Raw genomic sequence first — 26,711 nt, 5'->3', positions numbered from 1 at the left:
CCGATGCGCCACCATGCTGCCCACACGACACATGTGGAGAGGAGAACAGAGGTAATCTTTCAATAGACAATCATCTGCAGATGCAGATTTTTTTTTTTTTTTTTTAAAGTGCAGGAGTAACTCAGCAGGTCAGCCAGCATGTAGAAATAAAGAATTGCAGATGCAGGTTTAGACTAAAGATAGACACAAAGTACTGGAGTATCTCTGCGAGTCAGGCAGCATCTCTAGAAAAAATGAATAGGTGATGTTTTGGGTTGGGACCCTCTTTCAGACTGAAAGTTTGAAGTTTCTTTCAGTCTGAAGAAGGCTCCCAACTCTAAATGTCATCCATCCTTTTTCTCCAGAGATACTGCCTGACCCATTGAGTTACTCCAGCACTTTGTGTCTATCTTCGGTCAGGCAGCATCTTTGGAGAACATAGATAGGTGCCATTTGGGGTCAGTACCTTTCTTTAGATTGAATGTAGTAGGGGGGAGAAAGCTGGAAGAGAATTGCGGATAGGCAAGAGATCGGCTTTTAAAGCAACTGAATGAACAGACAGTCCAGAGGACAATTTAAGATCACTTGCTTGGCTTTGTCCTGCTCCTACCTCTCAACCAGCTTTCACCCCTCTTCCACAATCAGTCTGAAAAAAAAAATCCTGACCTGAAATGTCATCTATCCATATTCTCTGGAGATGCTGCCTAACTTGTCGAGTTGAGGTACTGCATGCTTGAAGGTGCAGTTTCATTTGGAACACAGTAGATTGCCTGCCAATTGTTTTAATTTCATGGAATGAGATTATAAAGCCAGAGTGCTCCCAGCCCATGGCTTCGTATTGAGCTCCAGTTTAGAGGGAAGTTTCCTTCAATCTTCACCCACGAACTAGAGAGCAGTCCTGACCTACGATCTACCTGGAGTAACTCGGCTCCAGGTAGGTCGTAGACCTACGATCTACGAATGCTGGAGTAACTCAGCAGGTCAGACAGCATCTCGGGAGAGCAGGAATGGGTGACATTTCGGGTCGAGACCCTTCTTCAAAAGGAATGGGTGACGTTTCGGGTCGAGACCCTTCTTGATTGGACTTTACTGGCTTTATCTTGCACTAAATGTTATTCACGATGTTCCCTTTATCATGTATCAGTACACTGTGGATGGCTCGATTGTAACCATGTTTTGTCTTTCCACTGACTGGTTAACACGCAACAAAGGTTTTTCACTGTACCTCAGTACACGTGACAATAAATTAATGACTGACTAATTACCATCACCCCGACCAGCAAACTCCCAAACACTAGCTCTATCCTGCACACTAAGGACAATTTGCTGAAGCTAATTAACCGAATGTAGCCAATTAAACTATAAACCAGAGCACCCGGAGAAAACCCACGCGGTCACAGAATGTACCAAGTCTGTTCAGACAGCACCCGAGGTCAGGATCGAAGCTGGGTCTTTGGCGCTGTAAGGAAGCAACTCTACCATTGTGTCACTATGCCACCCCTTGCACCACTATGCCACCCCTTGCACCACTATGCCACCCCTTGCACCACTATGCCACCCCTTGCACCACTATGCCACCCCTTGCACCACTATGCCACCCCTTGCACCACTATGCCACCCCTTGCACCACTATGCCACCCCTTGCACCACTATGCCACCCCTTGCACCACTATGCCACCCCTTGCACCACTATGCCACCCCTTGCACCACTATGCCACCCCTTGCACCACTATGCCACCCCTTGCACCACTATGCCACCCCTTGCACCACTATGCCACCCCTTGCACCACTATGCCACCCCTTGCACCACTATGCCACCCCTTGCACCACTATGCCACCCCTTGCACCACTATGCCACCCCTTGCACCACTATGCCACCCCTTGCACCACTATGCCACCCCTTGCACCACTATGCCACCCCTTGCACCACTATGCCACCCCTTGCACCACTATGTTGCCCCATCTCATTCCAGAAATTAAAAAAATTGCCAGGCCTTCTGTGTTACGAATGAATACTGCACCTTCATCATCATATCATCATATATATACAGCCGGAAACAGGCCTTTTCGGCCCTCCAAGTCCGTGCCGCCCAGTGATCCCCGCACATTAACACTATCCTACACCCACTAGGGACAATTTTCACATTTACCCAGCCAATTAACCTACATACCTGTACGTCTTTGGAGTGTGGGAGGAAACCGAAGATCTCGGAGAAAACCCACGCAGGTCACGGGGAGAACGTACAAACTCCTTACAGTGCAGCACCCGTAGTCAGGATCGAACCTGAGTCTCCGGCGCTGCATTCGCTGTAAAGCAGCAACTCTACCGCTGCGCTACCGTGCCTTCAATAGTGTAGTATCTGTTGAAAGAGACCAGGTGTCAAGTCTGGTTACTCTCTCAACTGGGTCCAAAGACATCACAACAACCCTTTGAGGATCAGTGACATCACCTCTGGTAGAAGTTACAATCCCATTTGAGATGGACTTTTCTTACAGCAAAAGAAAATTAGACATTGTCTTATAACAGCATGGATTTGCCCTCAGAAACAAAAGAAATACAGATGCAGGTTTATGCTAAAGATAGACACAAAGTGTTGGAGTAACTCAGCGGGTCTGGCAGCATCGCAGGAGAAGAATGGGTGACAATAGACAATAGGTGCAGAAGTAGGCCATTCGGCCCTTCGAGCCAGCACCGCCATTCAATGTGATCATGGCTGATCATTCACAATCAGTACCCCGTCCCTGCCTTCTCCCCATACCCCCCGACTCCACTATCTTTACGAGCTCTATCTAGCTCTCTCTTGAAAGCATCCCGATAATTGGCCTCCACTGCTTTCTGAGGCAGAGAATTCCAGAGATTTACAACCCTCTGACTGAAAAAGTTTTTCCTCATCTCTGTTCAAAATGGCCTAACCCTTGGCCTAAATGGCCAAACTGTGGCCCCTGGTTCTGACGTTTTGGGTCTGGACCCTTCTCACCCATCCTTTCTCTCCAGAGATGCTGCCTGACCTGCTGAGTTACTCCAACACTTTGTGTCTATGGATTTCCCCTCCCATACAGAAAGGGAAATTCAGAGCCAGGAAGAACCCAAATGCCAGGAGCACAGAAATGTTGGCTGTCTGCCATGTGTAGAAATAAATAGAAACATGTATTCTGCAGGCTCTTTTTACTTTACAACTGGGGACTTCCAGAAATCACTGGGGGAATTCTGCACGAGACATAACCTTCATCCATTATAGATGGCTGTGCCAGTGATAATTAACAAACTGCATCAGATGCTTGCTGCCGAGGATGGTAGTGTTGTCTAATCAGCTGTCAATGGCCAGCATTTCACTGCATGTGGTTACAGAAGGGTGACAGAGAGGTGAGCAGATCAGAATTGTTAGAGATCCCTCAGCTCTAATTGAAAGGAATGGTCAATTAATCTCAAAATTGATTTCCTTGCTTAATATCATTCAGAACACCAAATTATTTGTAAACAATCCGCCCTCAAAATCCAGACACAATTTCCCACCAGAATGGCCAAATATTGGGTTACCTCTGAACTAAATAACTTCAGGACACCTATCTCATGAACACCAGGGTTACAAGGAATTTTAGAGTCAGTCATGAGAAAACCTTAAACTTTAGAGATGCAACAAGGAAACAGGCCTTTCAGAACATCAAGTCCACACTGACCTGTGATCACCCCTTACACGAGCACTGCCTACACACGAGGGACAATTTACAATGAACAAGAAGCCAATTAACTTACAAACCTGCACGACATTAGGATGTGGGAGGAAACCAGAGCCCGGAGACAGCATCCGTAGTCGGGTTTGAACCCGGGTGTCTGGCACTAAGGTAGCAACTCTAGCGCTGCACCACAGTGCCGCCCAAGAACAGAGCACTTTGGATTTTGGACATGTTCCCGATGTTGGGGGAGTCCAGAACCAGGGGTCACGCTTTAAGAATAAGGGGTAGGCCATTTAGGACTGAGATGAGGAAAAACTTTTTCACCCAGAGAGTTGCGAATCTGTGGAATTGTCTGGCACAGAAGGCAGTAGAGGCCAATTCACTGGATGTTTTCAAGAGAGAGTTAGATTTGGCTCTTAGGTCTAACGAAATCAAGGGATACGGGGGAAAAGCAGTCGTAGAGCACGAAAACAAGCCCAACTCCTCCATGAATAGACACTACATGCTGGGGTAACTCAGAGGGACAGGCAGCATCTCTGTATAGAAGGACTCCAGAGACGCTGCTTGGGCCGCTGAGTTACTCCAGCATTTAGTCTACCTTCGGTGAAAACCAGCATCTGCAGTTCGTTCCTACCCAACTCGTCCATGCTGACCAAGATGCCCCATCTAAGCTCGTCCCTTTGGGCCACATTTGGCCTTTACCTTGAAACAGTCCTCCCTGCAGGCAATGTTTGGAAACAGCTAGAAACTTTGTCAAAGATAAAATAAAACCTGCCCACCTATAATTCAAATAAAATGTTGGCAGTCCTAATCCCTGGTATCGTGTCCAACATCTAGCAACTAATTAAGTAATGTTCCTAAAGTAAACACCCCAAGAATCATCATTTTGTGTAAACAGACTGCCTTATTTCCTGCATTGCAACTCTCTTAAATACTTCAGAAAGCACATTATTGGCAGCAAAAGAGGTCAGAAGACTATAAATATTTCTTTTTACAGAGAGGCGTCCAATGATGGTGCAATCGTTGAATGCGATCTTGCTTTGGTCTCTACTCTGCCTGAAGAAGTGTTCCGACACAAAATGTTGCCTGGCCTTTCCCTTCAGATGATGATATCTGGCCCGCCAAGTTCCTAAGTCAATTTAAAGGCACGAAGCGCTGGAGTAACTCAACAGGTCAGGCAACATCTCAGGAAAACATAGAGGTGACATTTCTGGTTGGACCCTTCTTCAGACCTCTTCAGGTCCAGACGCAAAACATCACCTATTCATGTTCTCCAGAGATTCTGCCTGATCCGCTGAGTGACCCCAGCACTTTGTGTATTTATTTGTACACCAGCATTGTATCCTCCTGCAATTCGTTTTATGGTTAAACATTAGATGACAATGCAAACGGCATGCAAGGAGTAATCATAAACTTGTTCGACCTAACTTACTGCAGTAGAGCCTTGTTGACCATGGGAGGGGGGGGTAGAATGGTGTCCATTGTTGCTGATTGCCCATTATAACCAAGTACGAGATTATCGTGTGCAGGGAGGAACGGCAGATGCCGGTTTAAACCAAAGACAGACACAAAAAGCTGGAGTAACTCAGCAGGTCAGGCGGCATCCCTGGAGAGAAGGCTTAAGTGACGTTAAGTGATAGGAGCAGAATTAGGCCATTTAGCCCATCAAGTCTACTCCACCATTCAATCATGGCTAATCTATCTTTCTCTCTTAACCCCATTCTCCTGCCACTGCCCCTGACACCCATACTAATCAAGGATCTATCTATCTCTGCCTTAAAAATATTCATTGACTTGGCCTCCACAGCCTTCTGAACCAGATTCACCACCCTCTGACTAAAGAAATTCCTCCTCATCTCCTTCCTAAAGAAACTTCCTTTCATTCTGAGGCTATGACCTCTGGTACTAGTATCTTCCACTAGTGGAAACATCCTTTCCACATCATTCTATCCAGGCCTTTCACTAGTTGGTAAATATCAATGAGGTCCACCGCTCATCCTTCTAAACTCCAGTGAGTCCAGGCTGAAGGCTCTCGACCCCGAAACATCACCTATCCCTTTTCTCCAGAGATGCTGCCAGACCCGCTGAGTTACTCCATCCAGCTTTCTGTGTTTGTCTAAGGGATTACCATTGTACAAGTAGTAGCAACAACACGCAAAATAAAATGCAAAATGCTGTAAGCACTTAGTAGGTCAAGCCATGCCCAGGGGAAGGGAGGCAGAGCTAACACTTGAAGACACTTACGCAAAACACAAAGTCATGGAGAAACCCAATCCACGACACGGCTCGTTATTCCCCTTTTGATCAAGTCTGGCATTTAGCGGCGTTCTTCAAAAACTGATCAAGTCAACAAAAAATATAATTGTTTGCAATTTGAAAATGCATAGATCAAGTCATCTTTTAAAATCATACAGCTCATATTTCACTCTACTAGACAGGAGTCAAATTCCTTTTGGACAATTGAGACATCTCTGTACATGCTTTTGATTACAAAAGAATTTTGTGGAATAATGCACCGATGAACATAGAAACATAGAAAATAGGTGCAGGAGTAGGCCATTCGGCCCTTCGAGCCTGCACCGCCATTCAATATGATCATGGCTGATCATCCAGCTCAGTAGCCTGTACCTGCCTTCTCTCCATACCCCCTGATCCCTTTAGCAAAAAGGGCCACATCTAACTCCCTCTTAAATATAGCCAATGAACTGGCCTCAACTACCCTCTGTGGCAGAGAATTCCACAGACTCACCACTCTCTGTGTGAAGAAATGTTTTCTCATCTCGGTCCTAAAAGACTTCCCCCTTATCCTTAAGCTGTGACCCCTGGTTCTGGACTCCCCCAACATCGGGAACAATCTTCCCGCATCTAGCCTCTCCAACCCCTCTCCAACCCCTTAAGAATTTTATATGTTTCTATAAGATCCCCCCTCAGTCTTCTAAATTCCAGCGAGTACAAGCCCAGTCTATCCAGTCTTTCCTCATATGAAAGTCCCGCCATCCCAGGGATCAATCTGGTGAACCTTCTCTGTACTCCCTCTAAGGCAAGAACGTCTTTCCTCAGGTTAGGAGACCAAAATGGCACACAATACTCCAGGTGCGGTCTCACCAAGGCACTGTATAACTGCAGCATAACCTCCCTGCTCCTAAACTCAAATCCTCTTGCTATGAATGCCAACATACCATTCGCTTTCTTCACTGCCTGCTGCACCTGCATGCTTGCTTTCAATGACTGGTGCACCATGACACCCAGGTCACGTTGCATCTCCCCTTCTCCCAATCGGTCACCATTCAGGTAATACTCTGCTTTCCTGTTCTTGCCGCCAAAGTGGATAACCTCACATTTATCCACATTATATTGCATCTGCCATGCATTTGCCCACTCGCCTAATCTATCCAAGTCACTCTGCAGCCTCCTAGCATCCTCCTCGCAGCTAACACTGCCACCCAGCTTCGTGTCATCCGCAAACTTAGAGATGTTGCATTCAATTCCCTCGTCCAAATCATTAATATACACTAAATAACTGGGGTCCCAGCACTGAGCCTTGCGGTACCCCACTAGTCACTGCCTGCCATTCCGAAAAGGACCAGTTTATTCCTACTCTTTGCTTCCTGTCCGCCAACCAATTTTCTATCCACCTCAGGGATGAACCTGAGGGATGAATCATTTTTTAAACTTTACTTTTGGCTCTATTCACAGGCAGATAATCAATAATTCCAGCACTAAAGTAATGACCAGTGGATCAAGACAAACAAGTGTCAGTGGATATCCGAAGAACACAACCACTCCAAAGAAACCAATAATGTAGAATGGTCTGCTTTGATCTGTCGTTTTCACACCTTACCCTTTCATATCTCTAGACTCCCTCTCCCCTGACTCTCAGTCTGAAGGGTTTCGAGCCAAAACATCACCCATTCCTTCTCTCCAGAGATGCTCCTGTCCTGCTGAGTTACTCCAGCATTTTGTCTATCATTGGTGTAAACCTGCATCTGTAGTTCCTTCCTACACAAACCAGTAATGTTATTTTTTTTGGTTGGGGTAGGCCGAGTGCTTGGTATTTTAATTAAAGAATAGACTGGTTGTGTTACAGCCTAGCTCGGTAAATCAAACGCCCAGGAATGAACAAGGTTACAGAGAGCAGCAGACATTGCCTGGCCCATTACAGGTTATTCCCTTATATATCTGTACACTGTAAATGGCTCGACTGTAATAACGTATTGTCTTTCCGCTGACTTGTTAGCATGCAACTTTTCACTATACCTCTTGAACAATGAACTAAAACTGAACTGAAATAGTGGGGGTATAGAAATGAATCAAGGTGCAACCTGATGTTCACTAATTAACAACTGCTTAACAAAACCTTGTTCAACTGGGGATTTCCACAGAATGTTTAAAACCGACCATTGTCTAACACGACCCGAGATGCCCGAGGAGTTCCCCTGAGATTCCATGGAGATGTGTGCACTCTGTAGCCCGATGCCAATGCCTGCTACAGGAGTAGAGGCATTTATGGACACACAGCTAATCGCAGGTAGGGCCTCATGGTTGAGGAGCATGGAGGAACAGGAAGAGTCCAAAAAAGGCTTTTGCATTTGACTTTTAAAGCTGCTGAAAAAAACCCCGAGTCAATGTTAAAAATCACTTGAAGATTCTTCAGTCAAATAGTCCAGTCACCCAGTCAGAGAATGTTTTGTAAACACGCATCTAAAGTTCCTTAGTGGGACAGGCAGCATCTCTGGAGAGAAGGAATGGGTGACATTTCGAGTTGAGACCCTTCCTCAGACCTCGAATCGCGGCCCAAAACATCACCCATTCTGTCTCTCCAGAGATGCTGCCTGTCCCACTGAGTTACCCCAGCTTTTTGCACCTATCTTCGGTTTAAACCAGTTATTAAGTTGTGCCAATTTATAAATTGCATGTTAGATTTTGTAATTTACAGGAATAAAATAACATTTTCATTATCTAAATGAATACTTGGCAGAAATAGCATTCTCAAAGGCAGCTTTAGTTTAGAACTATCTTTGCGTGAAATTCTGGCGAGACTCCGATGTCTCAATACATCATCTCCAAGCCCCTCTGTGGTGATGAATGCAGCTGTAGTTTATATGACTAATTCCACATTAATGTGCTGACTAGCAATCACTTGGGTATTTCAAATACAGTGCACCAGTCCAGACATTCACCAATTGCAACTTCCAGCAAAAGAAAATCCAGCATTTCAGCCAAAAGAACAGAACCTCTTTCAATTTATAAGCCGAGAGGAGATAGCAAAGTAATGCCTTATAGCCCATTCCATCACAGTCACGACTTCCCACCATTGACCCAGTCCGTATTTCACGTTGCCTTGGAAAAGTAAACAACATAATCACTGACTTGTCCTACCCTGATCATTCCTCCTTCTGTGTTCAGGAACAGCTTCTTCCCCTCCGTTATCTGGGTTCTGAACAGTCCTTCCATAAGCCATTGTTCTGTCAAGGGCGGCACAGTGGAGCAGTGGCAGAGTTGCTGCCTTACAGCACCAGAAACCCTGGTTCCATCCTGACTACAGGTGCTGAATGTACGGAGTTTGTATGCTCTCCCTGTGCTTGCATGCGTTTTCCCCGGGCGCTCTGGTTTCCTCCCACACTCCAAAGATGTACAGATTTGTAGGTTAATTGGCTTCAGTAAAAATTGTAAATTGTCCCTAGCCTGTAGGATAGTGCTAGTGTACGGGGATTGCTGTTCGGCACTGACTCGGAGGGCCAAATGGCATACTGCTGCATCTGCATCACTAAACTAAACTGTCCGGATACATCTCTATCCCATTGTGGACATCGGATTTTGTTTATGGAACTGATTTGCCACAATGTTGAGAACTATATTCTGCACTCTGTATCTTTCCCTTTGCACTACCTATTGTACTAGAGTTTAACTTGATTGGATTTATGTATGGTATATCTGATTGAATAGCATGCAAAACAATGTTTCTCACAGTACCTGGGTGCTCAGGACAATAATCCCAAACACAAAATGATGAGAGTTTTAATCAATGTATCAATGTCCAAAGAAATATCAGCCTACAGGTGGCAGCACAATGTTAGCTCCAAAAGAACCTAACTGGAGTAAACCTACCTAGGTAAAGTCTGACATTCAGTTATACATCATGGAAACAGGCTCTTCAGCCCAACTTGCTGACCAAGATGCCCCATCTAAGCTACTTCCACCTGCCCACGTTTGGCCCATATCTCTCAAACATACAATGATGATTGGAAAGGGGCAGGAAACCTTACTTTTAGTTTAGAGATACAGTGCGAAAACAGGCCCTTTGGCCCACCGAGTCCATCACCCATTCACTCGTCCTATGCTATCCCACTTTCGCATCCTACACACTAGGGACAATTTACAGAAGCCAATTAACCTATAAACCTGCATGTCTTTGACATGTGGGAGGAACCCAGAGAAACCCCACACGGTTACAAGGCGTACAAGCTCCGTGCAGGCAGCACCCATACTCAGGATCTAACCTGGGTCTCTGGCGCTGAGGCAGCAACTCTACCGCTGCGCCACTGCTTTGTAGTTTCTCCCTGGCCACCATAACCAAGTATCCATATCTGCCATTACTTTGGGTGCTTAGCATCTCGGCAGGAAAATTTACAAAATACCCATACGCACATGACAAACCATCTTCCACATAACATGCACAAAGTGCTCAGTTTTCTTTGCATTCCAAGCTTCTAGTTGAAGATTTGTTGTGAGATTTGTTCAAAGACCGAACAAGACGGCCATTTGATGGATTTGCACAAAAGGGAGAACTGAGCCAGACAGAAAAGTGACAAATAACTGAACATTATATCACCATCTCAAATTGTGACCTCTGAACTTAAACCCTAACAGTGGACAGAGAGCTCCAGTTAATGTTTGCTGTCATTTTAATTCTATAAACTAATTACACAGATTTTCTATTTTAATTAATTTCAACATTGAAAAACAAATTTGTTCAGCAACTGTTGCCTTGTCATTAAATGTGCTGCATACTATAGCAATCATCATTTAGAAAAGTTTCATAGTATTTTATGACTGCAGTCAGTTCTTACAGCAGAATCTCATATCCTGCTAACACTAAAGGCTTTGTGGGGAAGGACATAATCTAAGTTTAGTTTTAGTTTAGTTTAGTTTGGAGATACAGTGCGGAAACAGGCCCTTCGGTTCACCGAGTCCTCACTGACCAGCGATCCCCGCACATTAACATTATTCTATACACGCCAAGGACAATTTATTTACATTTATACCAACCAATTAACCTACAAACTTGCACATCTTTGGAGTGTGGGAGGAAACCGAAGTTCTTGGAGAAAACCCCAGCGTTTACAGGGAGAACGTACAAACTACGTACAGACAGCACCCGTAGTCGGGATCAAACCTGGGTCTCTGGCGTTGAAAGTGTTGTAAGGCAGCAACTGTACCGCTGCGCCACCGTGCTACCCCCGAGTGAAAAGCTTTTGTTGCGTGCTAACCAGTCAGCGCAAAGACAATACATGATTACAATCGAGCCATCCACAGTGTACAGAGAAGTGATACATTTAAAAGAGTGGAGCGATTGTAATGCGTGATTGCAGATCCACTTCTGCGGCTAGCACAGAGTCACCCGAGTTGGGCGCCATCTTTGGGTCTAGTGCTTGCATCTCAAACTAAGTTTGTATCGTCCAAGGAGGTCACATGAACAGCAGCGGTGTTTTGTACAGGGACGACACTCAAACTATGTGCAGGCAGTCCCCAACGTACACAAGGGTTATTACGGTCCACGAACCCTTCGGCAAGTCAGATTTTATGCAAGGTGGAATCACCATCCCCAGCCCAAAATAACTGAGACTATCAACTGTCTCAGCAGCATCCAGAGCACTTTCTGCGGCGCCCAGCCTTCTGGGTAAGCAATGCCACCATTGCCGGCTTGTTGCCGATGTAAACTTGAGCGATCGTAAGGTGTTGTGGCAATCACAAACTGCCTTGATTTCACTTGGGGGCCGAGTACAGAATTGTCTACGTCAGTTTGAAACTCTGCAAGTGGCCTATCGTGCAAGTCAGGGGGTGTCTGTATATAACCAATACCTCTACAACTTTAGCAGGTACCATCGCAAAGTTTAAGAAACATTTAGACAGGTGCACAGATAGGACAGGTTTAGAGGGATATGGGGCAAATCCAGGCAGGTGGGACTGGTGTAGATGGGACATGTTGGGCCGATGGGCTTGTTTCCACGCTGTGACTCTACGAATGTACAATCTGAATGTCACTGTTAATGACCAGGCAATCTTCAGGGCCACACGAGGGCCCTATCCTCCAGACCAGTCTTTAAGCTGATATCGCCACTTGTTAGAAACATCTTTTGTATAATAACCCATATCTTAACGCTCCAAATATATTTGCTATAATTCGTTTCATTGCAAATTCACCCAAACACCATCCATAATAGGAATAATAGAAGATATGCTATATCCAGACATTCATGAAGAATACCACAAAGCTTTATCATTATGCAAAATACCTTGAAAGGGGATGGGAGAATTTGTGTAAAGCTGGATTATACCAAGTCAGTTCTCTCATGGCCCAGGAAGACATGGACTGAACGACACTACAACTATAGAGAAAGCCAGCAACAATGTCCGAAGAAGGGTCCCAACTCTAAACATCACCTATTCCTTTTCTCCAGAATTGCTGCCTGACCCACTGAGTTACTCCACCATTTTGTGTCTGTCCTTGGTATAAACCAGCATCTGCATTTCATTCCTACAGTGTTCATCTTTCTTATATATTTATGAATACAAAGTTTATTTTTGAAATAAAAACTACATATTTCAGGATTTTACCAAATATTACTTTGTGTTTTTTAAAATCCTAAAAAGGTTTGAAACATCTGCACCCCTTCAACCACGCACACATTGAAATCACCACAACATTCTCAATTTATTAAAAAGTGATTTTTTTATTTTTATTTTTAAAAAAAGCACTCACGAATGGGCAATGCTAATACAACATTAAGAATGTAAAAGCGTTTGATTTATTGATACACCAATGAAATTTTAAAAACTAATTTACCAGATGATTTTAAAGGAAATATTGGTCATAACCATCTTCATTGATACTGTGATTGAGGGGATTGTGGCAAGGGTAGATGGATTGAGTGCCACTGACAAATGGCTTCATATTTCACTCTTTTTATCTGATACACTGTCTCCTTTATCTCTAGTCTTTGTCCACCCATCAAAACCACCTCACCTACAACAGAAGATAGGCACAAAATGCTGGAGTAACTCGCAGGTCAGGCAGCATCTCTGGAGAAAAGGAGTAGGCGATGTTTCGGGTCAGAACCCTTCTTCAGACTGTGAGTCAGGGGAGAGGGAGAGACTCAATCTGAAGTAGGGTCTCGACCCGAAACGTCACCTTTTCCTTTTTTCCCCCAGAGATGCTGCCTGACCCGCTGAGTTACTCCAGCATTTTATGTTTATCTTCAGTGTAAACCAGCATCTGCAGTTCCTTAATTCACCTCTCTCTTGCCAGGCTTAGTCCCACCCCCATTTCTTTCCTACCTTTCTCCTTCCTACCACAATCTGACTGAAGAAAGTACCCTGACCCAGAACGTCACCTATCCATGTTCCCACAGAAGCTGCCTGACCTGCTGAGTTACTCCAGCACTGGGTTTTTCTTTTGTGTACCAGCATCTGCATCTCCTTGTGTCTGCAGCTGACTTATTGTGGTGGAGAAAAAAAAATCAAAAGAAAAGTAAGGCCATTTTAAATCCGTGAAGCAACACGCTTCTGATCCAACTCTTCAGTTTAATATTTTGCAATATTCAAATTCACGAATAACAAGTTAATGCCCATTAAAATCTCCAGGATAATCTCCAAATTAAGAACTGCATTGTGCAATCTACCCTATCGATCCAAGAAAAACAATATGCACAATCCTATCCTTCTATTTGAAATAGGGTTCATGATTTCAACTTAGTTTAGATATATTTTTTATTTACATGCAACAATTATGCTGCCAAGTTATTTAAACCCGTGCTCTCTGGTTATAGGTGCCTCTTATGGGGAAAGTTGACTACCAACTTGTTAATAAGCCCCATAAGTAATTCCCAGAAAATAAAATGTATGCCCAAACTATATGTGCAAATATTCTTTGATCTTTAAAATGGTGTGGTCTTTCCAAGGTGAAAGTCAACGTCTCACTTAAAACAATTTCACTCATCTAGCAATTTAAATTTGACGAAGATCTATAAAGAATTGCTTTCACCCATTTCACAAAAACAAAGTGATCAAGAATTTCTCTGCACCTTGGTGACAATAAAGTATTATTGTATTATTGAAGTTTAAAAGAAAGTTACCAATCCACCTACACTGTAGCATATAATCACCATTCCAATATTTTAAAAATATCCCCATTTGTATATTGATCTTAAGCTACAATGAATACAATTTTGTACAAATAACATAAATTTACTTCTCAGAGAGTGATAAAACACAGAAACAAGTCCTTCGGCCTAACTCGCCCAAACCAACCAAGATGCCCCATCTAAGCTTGTCCCATTTGATCCATATCCCTCTAAATCTTTCCTATCTATGTACTGTCCAAATGTATTATTTGCTGTTATTGAAGGTATTTATTCACAAAATGCTGGAGTAACTCAGCAGGTCAGGCAGCATCTCAGGAGAGAAGGAATGGGTGACGTTTCAGGTCGAGACCCTTCTTCAGACTTGTACCAGCATCTGCAGTTATTTTCTTACATGTGCTGTTATTGTATCTGCCTCAATTAACTCCTCTGGCAACTCATCCACATATCCACCACCAACTGTGTGAAAATGCTGCCCTTAGCTTCGCATTAAATTTTCTCCCCATTCACTTTAAATCTAGGCCTTGGTTGTGGTTTGCCAGTTGCTGTAAGCCAGAGGTGAGGTGCGAGTGCAGAAGGGAGATGTCTTAACAATATCCAACGTCCATGTTAAAACTCTCATGAAGGGTCTCAACCCGAAATGTCACCCATTCCTTTTCTCCAGAGATGCTGCCTGATCCGCTGAGTTACTCCAGCACTTTTAGTGTCTATTCAGCCTTGTGCACTATCACAGGGAAATCGCACATTGGTTCTGGGGTGACTTTGAGACGACAAACTAGTCTATGATCTCCAACCAAGTGGCGGGAACTGCAGCTTACAAGGAGAGGGGCAACTTTGGAATAAATTTGTCTCAAGAGAGCAATTTATTTGGACAGGAATTAACCATCCCCGACAGTCATTGCGATGCTGAGCAGTTGGAATTGGCCACCAAAGGCAGTGTTACCACTGTTCTGTAGTGGCAGGACGAAGCATTAGTGTGAGAAATAGATACCTTGGGATCATCCTTCAAGATACAGAGGTGGCACAGCTGGTAGAGCTGCTGACTCACAGTGCCAGAGACCTAGGTTCGATCCTGACTACGGGTGCTTGCATGTTCCCCTTGTGACCACGCAAGTTTCCTCCCACATGCCAAAGACATGTAGGTTTGTAGGTTAATTGGTCTCTGTAAATTAGCCCTCGGCCCAGTCACTTCATGCCCACTAACCCACTGGGCCTGCTGCATTCAAGGTCTGTAAATGTTGTCATTCTTGTATCTGCACTACAACATCCTACAGCATCAGTCATGCATTGCAAACACTTAGACACAAAATGCAGGACTAACTTAGCAAGCCAGGCTGCATCTATGGAGAAAATGGATACATGAAAATTTGGGTTGGGTCAGAAGAAAGCTCCAGTCCTGAAATGCCAACTATTAATGTTCTCCACAGATGCAGTTACTCCTTCACTTTGCTTCTCTCTTTGGTTATAAACCATCACCTGCAGTTTCTTATTACGATGCAAACCACTTGACCCAGCTCTAAACACAAAGCACAGTTACTGCATATCATATTCCTGGATGAGCTATGCGCATGTAGGGGTTAGTTTTTTTTGAAGGTTGTTGGATCAACCACGATTGAATGGCCGAGTAGACTTGATGGGCCGAATGGCCTAATTCTGCTACCCTATCTTATGAACATAAATGGGGCTTGCCCAATATGCCAACTCAAGGACATGGGTAGGTGACATTTTGGGTCTGAAGGAGGGTCCCAACCAAAATGTCTTCCTGTCCATGTACTCTAGAGATGCTGCCTGACCTGCTGAGTCACTCCAGCACTTTGTGCTCCATGCAGGATTCCAATATCTGTAGTTCCTTGTGTCTCCATGCCAACCCAATGCCTCGGTCCATGCTGTAGAGCTCTATGATGATGTCACAAGTTTACCAAAACATTTAGGGTGTTGCCAGTTGAGTTTAGTTATCATTTTCCAGTCAGTCAAAAGGTTGTTATTTAACACTCAATGAAAATGATTCTATACGCAATAGAATTTCTAACCCAGTACATTGGACCCAATTGTATATTGGGTACACAGTACCCTCTCCCGATTCTCGGTCTGAAGAAGTGTCCTGACCCAAAACGTCACCCATTCCTTCTCTCCAGAGATGCTGCTTAACCTGCCGAGTTACTCCAGCATTTTGAGTCTATCCAGTGTAAACCAGCATCTGCAGTTCCTTCCCACACGAATCTGTGGAATTCACGCATGTGGAGGCCAAGTCATTGGGTAGGAAGGAACTGCAGATGGTAGTTTAAACCGAAGATGACACGAAAAGCTTGCTCGGAGAGTGGGGAACTTCGTCAAAGTAGACAAAGCTTGAAGAAGGCTCTCGACCCGAAACGTCACCCATTCCTCCTCTCCAGAAATACTGCCCATCCCACTGAATTACTCCGGCTTTCTGTGTCTATCTCCACGTCATGGGTATTTTTAAAGTGGAGATTCACAGGTTCTTGATTATCAAGGGTGTCATGGGGAGAAGTTAGAAGAATGGGGTTGAGGAAAAAAGTAGATTAGCCATGATTGAAGGGCAGAGCAGACTTGATGGGCTGAATGGCCTACTTCAGCTCCTGTGACGTATGAACTTAATGAGCTTCATGCCAACAAGTAATTCCATTGTACCCTGGTGTTTGGGACAATATACTAATCATACAAGTAATTTAAACAATCAACTTTGGTTACTGATTTCCGCAGCACAAGTGCTCAGATGTGGTCTCTGAATTAACATAACAGCCGTATAAACAGACCGATCCCAACCAACTCCTAGCTCCTACGGTCAACACAATTGATTTCTTTCCCCTACCAAACATTTGCACAGAGCATTAAATTCACAAAGGTAGACACAAAAAGCTGGAGTAACTCAGGGGGTCATGCAGCATCTCTGGAGAGAAGGAATGGATGACGTTTTGGGTCGAGACCCAATCAGCATTTTGTGTCTACCTTCGATTCAAATCAGCATCTGCAGTTCTTTCCTACACAATAAATTCACAAACATTCATTTAAAAAACATTCGACATTTGTTTGAGCCTAAATGCTCGACTCTAAGTATTAACATTAATGACAAAGCCAACATTTCCATTTACATATTTTGATACAATCGGAGAATCCAAAACGAAAAGATATTTGGTTTTATTGTATTGTAGAATTCATACAAATTCCCTTGAGTACCATTTTTATAGTTCCTTCTTTGTAAGATGTAGTTACAATTTTGTTACCCCTGGAGAATACTGGAAGTCTCTCAATTTAGAAACTGTCTTCAGCTAAAGTGGGTCCCAACCAACGAGGGATACATGTGCACTTACTGTGAACAAAAAAAACTTACTTAAACAAGCAAAAACTATGCAAAGCGAGAAAGGAATGAGATTTATTAACGATGCCAAATGAGGACAAGTGATTTAAAACAACGTTAATGGCCATTTAAAATTGTTACATACATGCACTACTGGCATTAATAGATGATCTACAGAGAGCGGAAAGAGCGCCACATTATTTGCTAAATATTTCAACTGAGCCCTGGATGAATTATTGCTCAACGTTAATCCTTCATCCAAAAATGCGCCCTCATTGAGAGTTGTAGCGTGGTTCCCCCCCAAAAAAGATTTTTCTCTCAGAACTGAACTTTGCATGTTGTATTAACCCACTCGTGCTTTCAGGAAAATTGCCTTCAGCATTTTCAACGAGTCCTATTTCACCACTTGAAATAACACTAAAGTCTGGAACCCAGCAGAGGTTCACTTACGGTGAACTAGTCTGCAACCCGTTATGCCTTCGAGATAACAATAGGGGCGATTGTTTTAAAAACTCGCATCCAGGACTAGGCACCAAGTAAATATTGGAGTTAGCACATAATTGCAACATCCCAAGTGCAGAGTACCAAGCCACTGTTCCACCTTCACAGAATGAAACGAACACTGGCAAGAATACCCTTACCAAGGGTTTGAAGAATCTTCAAACCACATTTAAAGCAGAAACTTAAAGGCCATTCCAGAATTACTGTTGAACGCATAGTGACCCATACAAGTTTGCTGCAAGTTTCTACCATCTGCTGACCTCCTTCAAGACCTGAAAATCACAATGACACGGTCAAACATTGTCTCCAGCTATCGCTGGCTGCCAGGATGAGCTGTACCACGCACGGCTCGCCGACCAAATAGCTTCAAGTGCAATGGAAGAGAAGTTTCCAATTGCCCATCTCCCACAGAGAGGTGTTGCTTACCCGCGATATTGTTAAGGGCTGGCTATAATCCTTGCCTCCTACTAATCTAAAGCCCCATGGTGAAGGTCCGTAAAGAGTCACAGGGTGAGGCATTTTTAAAAAAATGTGCAGTGCACCTCCAGCAACAATTTGCAACAAGCACTTTCTGTCCTCCCAGCGAGACTGAGTAAGTAAAACAAAAGCTGCAACAACCCTTCCCTCTCTGCCCCCCTCCCTTTAAATGAACTGCTTTCGCATTACGTCATTGGCCGGGCCATCCCCCGTCCGCGCGTGACGGAGAACAAAGGAGCCGCCGCCGTGATTGACAGCCCGGCCGTCGTTGCCAGGGCGACCGCTCCCGGGAATCCAGGACGCGCGCAGTGCTCGCTGGGAGTTGTAGTCCGAAGTCAAAGACAGCAGCATGTCCACCAAGTGAACTATTGAAGGGAGACACAAAATGCTGGAGTAACTCAGCGGGACAGGCAGCATCTCTGGAGAGAAGGGATGGGTGACGTTTCAGGTCGAGATGCTTGACTCCATTTACACTTTGCAAATCAGTGAAGGTCAAAATAGGGTTGTCGGCTCACTGGGAATTTTAACATATTAGTAAGCTTCTGGAAAGCGAAATTTCCAACTGGAATTGGTTCATGATGACCCCGTTGAAAAGCCTCATTCACGGCAATATCATCGAGTCTTAAAGTCACAGAGTCATACAGTGTGGAAACAGGCCCTTCGCCCAACTTGCCCACACCGACTGTTGGGATTCTGAAATGTTGGGATAGTCCCAGCCTTTCATAGCCTCCTCTGGTTGCTCGTTCCAGACACCCACCACCCTTTGTGTAGAAAGGTTACCCCTCAGATTCCTATTAAATCATTTCCCTTTCACCTGGCCCTCGATTCTCTTATTCTGGGCAAGAGGCTCTGTGCAACTACCTGATCTATTCCTCTCATGGCTTTATACATCTCGACCACTATGTATACCAGTGAACCATTGACTCCGTTTATACCATGCAAATCGGTGCAGGTCAAAATAGGGTTGTTGGCTAACTGGGTATTTCAACATCTTAGTAAGCTTCTGGATAGGGAAATTTCTAACTGGAATTGTTTCATGATGACCCCAATGGAAGCCTCATTCACGGCAATGTCTGAAGAAGAGTCTTGACCCGAAACATCATCCATTCCTTCTCTCCAGAGATGCTGCCTGTCCTGCTGAGATACTCAAGCACTTTGGGTCTAACTGCAGCCACTGACCTAATTTTCTCCCTTCTCCTTCTGTTCAACATGTTAAATCTCAGTTTCTGTTTTTGAATTCTTGCAAATACTTTGTTTTACTATTTTTTTTAGTTTGAGTTGAGTTTATTGTCACATGTACAGTGAAAAGCTTTTTTGTTGCGTACTAACCAGTCAGCGGAAAGAGTCTAAAGAAGGGTCTCGACCTGAAATGTCACCCATTCCTTTGCTCCAGAGATGTTGCCATTCCCACTGACTTACTCCAGCATTTTGTGTCTATCTTCAGCGGAAAGACTATATAAAATTGCAATCAAGCCATCCACAGTGTACAGATACACGATAAATGGAATAATGCGAATAAAGTTTAGTGCAAGATAAAGCCAGTAAAGTTCGATCAAAGATATTCCGAGGATCTCCAATGTGGTAGATAGTAGCCCAGGACTGCTCTCTGGCAGTGGTAGGATGGTTCAGTTGCCTGATAGCAGCTTGGAAGAAACTGACCCTGAATCTGGAGGTGTGTGTTTTCACACTTCTATAACTTGTGCCCGATGGGAGAGGGGAGAAGAGGGAGTGGCCAGGGTGCAACTTGTTCATGATTATGCTGCTGGCTTTGCCGAGGCAGCATGAGATATAAATGGATTCAATAGTTCACTATCAAAGGCAGCTGCCTGCCTGCCGGAACTGTAGCCGCTGACCTCATTTTCTCCCTTCTCCCTCTGCTCAAAATGTTAAACCTCAGCTTCTCTTTGCAATTCTCACAAATCCATTGCTTTACTGGTTTTATTGGATTTCATCCAGGGTTGTGGTCACACAAAAAAAAACTTGCAAATCAGTACAGCTCAAAATAGGGTTGTTGGATCACGGAGAATTTTAACATCTTAGTAAGGTTCTGGAAAGGGAAATTTCCAATTGGAATTGTTTCATGATGACCCCAAGGGAAAGCCTCTTTCGTGGCAATATTCTGCAAATAAATGTAATCTGAGGTATTTGAATGATTTTAAGATCAGTAACTTGTCCAACGCAAATAGTTTAGCTGTCATAATAATAATAATAATAATGCTATTAATATTTAGACTTTAGGCTTTAGAGATGCAACATAGAAACAGGCCCTTCAGCCCACCAAGTCCATGCTGATCAGTGATTACCCCGTACACCAGCACAAATTGGAGACAATTTACAATTTTACCTACAAACCCGTACATCTTTGGAGTGTGGGAGGAAACCGGGGAAACCCAGAGAAATTCCACGCAGTCACAGGGAGAACGTACAAACTCCGTACAGACAGCACCTGTAGTCAGGATTGAACCCGGGTCCCTGGCGCTGTAAGGCAGCAACCTACCATTACGCTACCTTGCCGTCCCCAAGTTGTCAACTGTAGTTGGCAAAAAACAGAAAATTAACGACGGCAATTGGGAGACCTTGAAAGAACATGATTGCGAGAAACGTGTGATTGGTTCACAACATCAACAAAACGTTCACAATGATGTCTTTGTACTAATGTAAATAACGTCTTTGTGAAGGATTTCTAAAGGTTGTGCAACATGTGCTTCCAGGGTTTTGTAAGAGAGGATCCAATAGTTAGATTCTGAAATGTTATTGCTATGTAGACAAATTAAATATGACCATATAATTTTCCAGTTTACTCTTGGCTATTTAGGATGATTTCTGTTTAGGATTTAGAAGAGTTATGCTGCCTAACTATTAAAAATAAAGCTAAGAAAGAAGAAAAGCATTTGCAATAATTTATTTTTCTTTCAGGGTAATTGAAAAAAATAATTAAAAAAAGTTCACAGGCAGTTAAATTCTTCTGTGACTGTTGTAATGGAAGCAAACAGATGATAATTTATCTACAGTGAAATCCCACAAGTGGCAATACAAGGTAAATGTTTGGATAATCAACTCTCGTGGTGTTGGCTAAAGGACAAATATTGCCCAGAGTGCTAAAAGATGTTTTGATGCCTTTCCTCACGTTGTGTTGTGGCAATGCTTGCTTTCTATCCAGAAGTGCAGATGGAGCTTCAGTCTCCTTATCTGAAAGTATTGCAAAGAAGAATCAGTCCAGAATATCCAGGGCGATCCAAAGCAGCACGGTGGTGCAGCGGTAGAGTTGCTGCCTTACAGCGCCAGAGACCCGCGTTCAATCCTGGCCTCAGGTGCTGTCTGTACGGGGTTTGTACATTCTCCCTGTGACGACATGGGTTTTCTCTGGGTGCTCCAGTGTCCTGAAGAATTGCAAGGGTAAAAATACCCTAGTGGGAGTTATCTACAGGCCCCCAAACAGTAGCCTGGATATAGGGTGCAAGTTGAATCAAGAGTTAAAATTGGCATGTAGCAAAGGTAATGCTACGGTGGTCATGGGAGATTTCAACATGCAGGTAGACTGGGAAAATCAGGTTGGTAATGGACCCCAAGAAAGGGAGATTGTGGAGTGCCTCCGAGATGGATTCTTAGAGCCACTTGTACTGGAGCTTACCAGGAAGAAGGCAATTCTGGATTTGGTGTTGTCTAATGAACTGGATTTGATAAGGGAACTCAAGGTAAAGGAGGTAGTGACCATAATATGATAAGTTTTAATCTACAATTTGGGAGGGAGAAGGGAAAATCGGAAGATGTCAGTATTACAGTTGACCACAGGCATGAGGGAGGAGCTGGCCAAAGTTGACTGGAAAGAGACCCTAGCAGGGATGACAGTGGAACAGCAATGGCAGGTCTTTCTGGGAATAATCCAGAAGATGCAGGATCAGTTCATTCCAAAGAGGAAGAAAGATTCTAAGGGGACTAAGAGGCGACCATGGCTGACAAGGGAAGTCAAGGACAGTATAAAAATAAAAGAGAAGTATAACATAGCCAAGATGAGCGTGAAGCCAGAGGATTGGAAAAATTTAAAGAGCAACAGAAGATACCTAAAAATGCAATACGGGGAGAAAAGATGAAGTACGAGGGTAAACTAGCCAAGAATATAAAGGAGGATAGTAAAAGCTTCTTTAGCTATGTGAAGAGGAAAAAAATAGTTAAGACAAATGTGGGTCCCTTGAAGACAGAAGCAGGTGAATTTATTATGGGGAACAAGGAAATGGCGGACAGGTTGAACAGGTACTTTGGATCTGTCTTCACTAAGGAAGACACACACAATCTCCCAGATGTACTAGTGATCAGAGGACCGAGGGAAACGGAGGAACTGAGGGAAATTCACATTCGGCAGTAAATGGTGTTGGGTAGACTGATGGGACTGTAGGCTGATAAATCCACAGGGCCAGATGGTCTGCAACCTAGGGTACTTAAGGAGGTGGCTCTAAAAATCATGGACGCATTGGTGATCATTTTCCAATGTTCTATAGATTCAGGATCAGTTCCTGTGGATTCCCACTTTTTAAGAAAGGAGGGAGAGAGAAAACGGAATTATAAACCAGTTAGCCTGACATCGGTGATGGGGAAGATGCAGGAGTCAATTATAAAAGAAGAAATTGCGGAGCATTTGGATAGCAGTACAGGATGGAGTCAGCATGGATTTACGAAGGGGAAATCATGCTTGACTAATCTTCTGGAATTTTTTGAGGATGTAACTTGGAAAATGGATAAGGGAGAGCCAGTGGATATAGTGTACCTGGACTGTCAGAAAGCCTTTGATAAAGTCCCACATAGGAGATTAATGGGCAAAATTAGAGCACATGGTATTGGGGGTGGGGTACTGACATGGATAGAAAATTGGTTGGCAGATAGGAAACAAAGAGTAGGGATTAACGGGTCCTTTTCAGAATGTCAGGCAGACTAGTGGGGTACCGCAAGGCTCGGTGCTGGGACCGCAGCTATTTACAATATGCATTAATGATTTAGATGGAGGAATTAAAAGTAACATTAGCAAATTTGCAGATGACACGAAGTTGGGTGGCAGTGTGAACTGTGAGGAGGATGTTATGAAGTTGCAGGGTGACTTGGACAGGTTGGGTGAATGGGCAGATGCATGGCAGATGCAGTTTAATGTGGATACATGTGAGGTTATTCACTTTGGTGGCAAGAACAGGAAGGTAGATTATTATCTGAATGGTGTCAAGTTAGGAAAAGGGGAAATACAACGAGATCTGGGTGTCCTTGTACATCAGTCACTGAAAGTAAGCATGCAGGTACAGCAGGCAGTGAAGAAATCTAATGACATGTTGGCCTTCATAACAAGAGGAGTTGAGTATAGCAGCAAAGAGGTCCTTCTGCAGTTGTACCGGGCTCTGGTGAGACAACTTAGTACTGAGGGCAGTTTTGGTCTCCAAATTTGAGGAAGGATAATTTTGCTATTGAGGGCGTGTAGTGTAGGTTTACTAGGTTAATTCCCGGAATGGCGGGACTGTCATATGTTGAAAGACTGGAGCGACTGGGCTTGTATACACTGGAATTTATAAGGATGAGAGGGGATCTTATTGAAACATATAAGATTATTAAGGGATTGGACATGCTGGAGGCAGGAAACATGTTCCCAATGTTGGGGGAGTCCAGAACCAGGGCCACAGTTTAACAATAAGGCGTAGGCTATTTAGAACGGAGATGAGGAAAAACTTTTTCACCCAGAGAGTTGCGAATCTGTGGAATTCTCTGCCTCAGAAGGCAGTGGAGGCCGATTCTCTGAATGCTTTCAAGAGAGTGTTAGATAGATCTCTTAAAGATAGTGGAGTCAAGGGTTATGGGGAGAAGGCAGGAACGGGGTACTGATTGTGGATGATCAGCCATGATCACAGTGAATGGCAGTGCTGGCTCGAAGTTTCGAATGGCCTACTCCTGCACCTATTGTCTATTGTCTATTGTCCTCCCACATCCCAAAGACATGTAGGTTTATTGATTAATCGGCGTCTGAAAATTGCCTCTTGTGTGTGGGATAGAACTAGTGTACATATGATTGTTGGTTGGCGTGGACTTGTTGGGCCAAAGGGCTTGTTTCCATGCTGTACCTCTAAATAAAACTAAACTAACTAAGGGAAACTAAACTAAACTAATCTATACCAGTTCTTATCTGCATGCACATAATCCACATCCTTCCATTCCCTGCATATCCATGTGCCTGTCCAAAAGTCCATCATATCTATCTTGACCACCACCTCTGGAAGCACATTGCAGACACCCACCACCCTCTGTGTAACATTCTTCTCCTGCACACTTCCTTTAAACTTTGCTCCTCTCACCTTAAAGCTGTGCTCTTTACTATCTTGATTCTGACTGTCGTCCCTATCGATGCTTCTTATAATTTTATATACTTCTTTTAGGTTATGCCCCTAGCCTGTCTTCAATCCTTCCATAGGTCATAGCCCCAGAATTAAAGGATATTCTTTCAGGAAGGAGATGACAAGGGATTTCGTTAGTCAGAGGGTGGTGAATCTGTGGAATTCATTGCCACAGAATACTATGGAGGCAAAGTCGGTGGATATATTTAAGGCAGAGATAGATAGATTCTTGATTAGTACTGATGTCAGAGGTTATGGAGAGAAGGCAGAAGCATGGGGTTACGTGGGAGACATAGATAGCCATGATTGAATGGCGTAGACTTGACTTGACTTGGCGGGCCGAATGGCCTAATTCTACTCCTATCACTTATGACCTTATGACCATATGACTTTCCACCAAAGGGAACAGTCTCGCACAATCCATTCTGTTCTGACCTTTCGTGATTTAACTTACTATACTTCTATCAAATCTTCCTCAGCTTTCTCTACAAAACTGTCCCAGCTTCTCTCATCTCTGGCCTTCATCCCAGGAGCCATTATCATGAACCCTCTCACACACCCTCACATCCTTCCTATCATGTGGGGACCTGAACTCAGCACAATACTCCAGCTTGGGCCAAACCATTGTTGTATAAAATTCATCATAACTTCCCTGCTTTTATAACCTCTGCTTCTGTTCATAAAGCCCAAAGTTGCGTAAGTCTAATTAATTGTTTTTTTTAGTTTATAGATACAGCATGGAAGCAGGCCCTTCGGCCCACTGAGACTACACCGACAAGCGATCACCTGTGGTCACTAGTTCTATCCTACACACTAGGGATAATTTACAGAGACCAATTAACCTACATCTGTACACAGCGGGTGGCTTGACTGTAATCATGTATTGTCAGTAAGCATACACCGAAAGCTTTTCACTGTACCTCTGTACTGTACACTGTACTCATGACAATAAACTAAGCTCAAACTCAATCTGCACGGCTTTGGAATGTGGGAGGAAACCAGAGTAACCAGTGTAAACTCACTTGTTCTCAGGGAGAACGTACAGACTCGGTACAGACAGCACCCATGGTCAGGATTGGACCCGGGTCTCTTGCGCTATCAGGCAGTAACTCTACCGCTGTGCCACTGTGCTGCCCACAGTTGCTTTTTCAACCTGCTTTACTAGTTTTGGTGATTTGCGCACACAGAGTCCTGGCCCACTCTGCTGCTGCACATACCTTTCAGAACACTATTGCTTGTTTTATTTGGCTCTCCTCATGTTCCCCAGCAAGATGCATCATACATATTGAATGCCATTAGCCACGTGTCTTGCCGTTCCACCAGCTCGTTCGTGTCATGCTGAGCTCTAGCATTATCTTCTCCTCATTATCTTTGAAATGATTCCCAGTTTTGTGTGATCTGCAAGTTTAGAAATTCTGCCCTGCATCCACAAGTCTAGGTCACTAATATAGCTCAGAATAGCAATCGTCCCGGGTTTGATCCTCACTACAGGTGCTGACTGTACGGAGTTTGTACGCCCAAGACCGTGTGGGTTTTCTCTGGGTGCTTTGAGAATAAAAATATGTTAAGTTCATAAATCCACACATTATATCACTTCTTAGCTTAGCATATGCATATGCATATCAACATATTGATAGGATAGGAATAGATACTGACCGGATAGGACAGGTTTAGAGGGATATGGACCAAACGCAGGCAGGTGGCCAAGTTGGGGAGAATGGCCTGTTTCCACGCTGTAGGACTCTATGACTCTACATTATGCCAGCACACTGCACATCGTTCCTCAAGGGCGGCACGGTGGCGCAGCGGTAGAGTTGCTGCCTTATAGGCCCAGATACCCAGGTTCGATCCTGACTATGGGTGCTGTCTGTACGGAGTTCTCCCTGTGACGGCGTGGGTTTGCTCCAGGTCCTCCCATTTTCTCCCACACTCCAAAGACGTGCAGGTTTGTAGGTTAATTGTCTTCTGTATTGTAAATGGTCCCTGGTGTGTATGAGTATTCGGGCTAGTGTATGGATGATCGCTGGTCGTCGCGGACTC

The 26,711-nt window shown here is 44.0% G+C and overlaps 1 protein-coding gene across 1 annotated transcript in view; it reads right to left on the bottom strand.

Annotated features, from left to right (window-relative positions):
• pdlim4 (PDZ and LIM domain 4) overlaps nt 1-18,448 on the bottom strand; it is a 61,404-nt gene extending 42,956 nt beyond the window's left edge. The window contains exon 1 of the mRNA XM_078411343.1: nt 18,259-18,448. Within this exon, the coding sequence (XP_078267469.1) occupies nt 18,259-18,351 (93 nt within the window). The 5' untranslated portion in view covers nt 18,352-18,448. The remainder of the gene's footprint in view (nt 1-18,258) is intronic.
• Nucleotides 18,449-26,711: the final 8,263 nt, after the last annotated feature.

Source organism: Rhinoraja longicauda, chromosome 14 (assembly GCF_053455715.1).
Source record: "Rhinoraja longicauda isolate Sanriku21f chromosome 14, sRhiLon1.1, whole genome shotgun sequence".
NCBI classification, from domain to species: Eukaryota; Metazoa; Chordata; class Chondrichthyes; order Rajiformes; family Arhynchobatidae; genus Rhinoraja; species Rhinoraja longicauda.
Note: the sequence above shows the minus strand (reverse complement) of the source record. Positions and strands in the feature narration are given on the sequence as shown.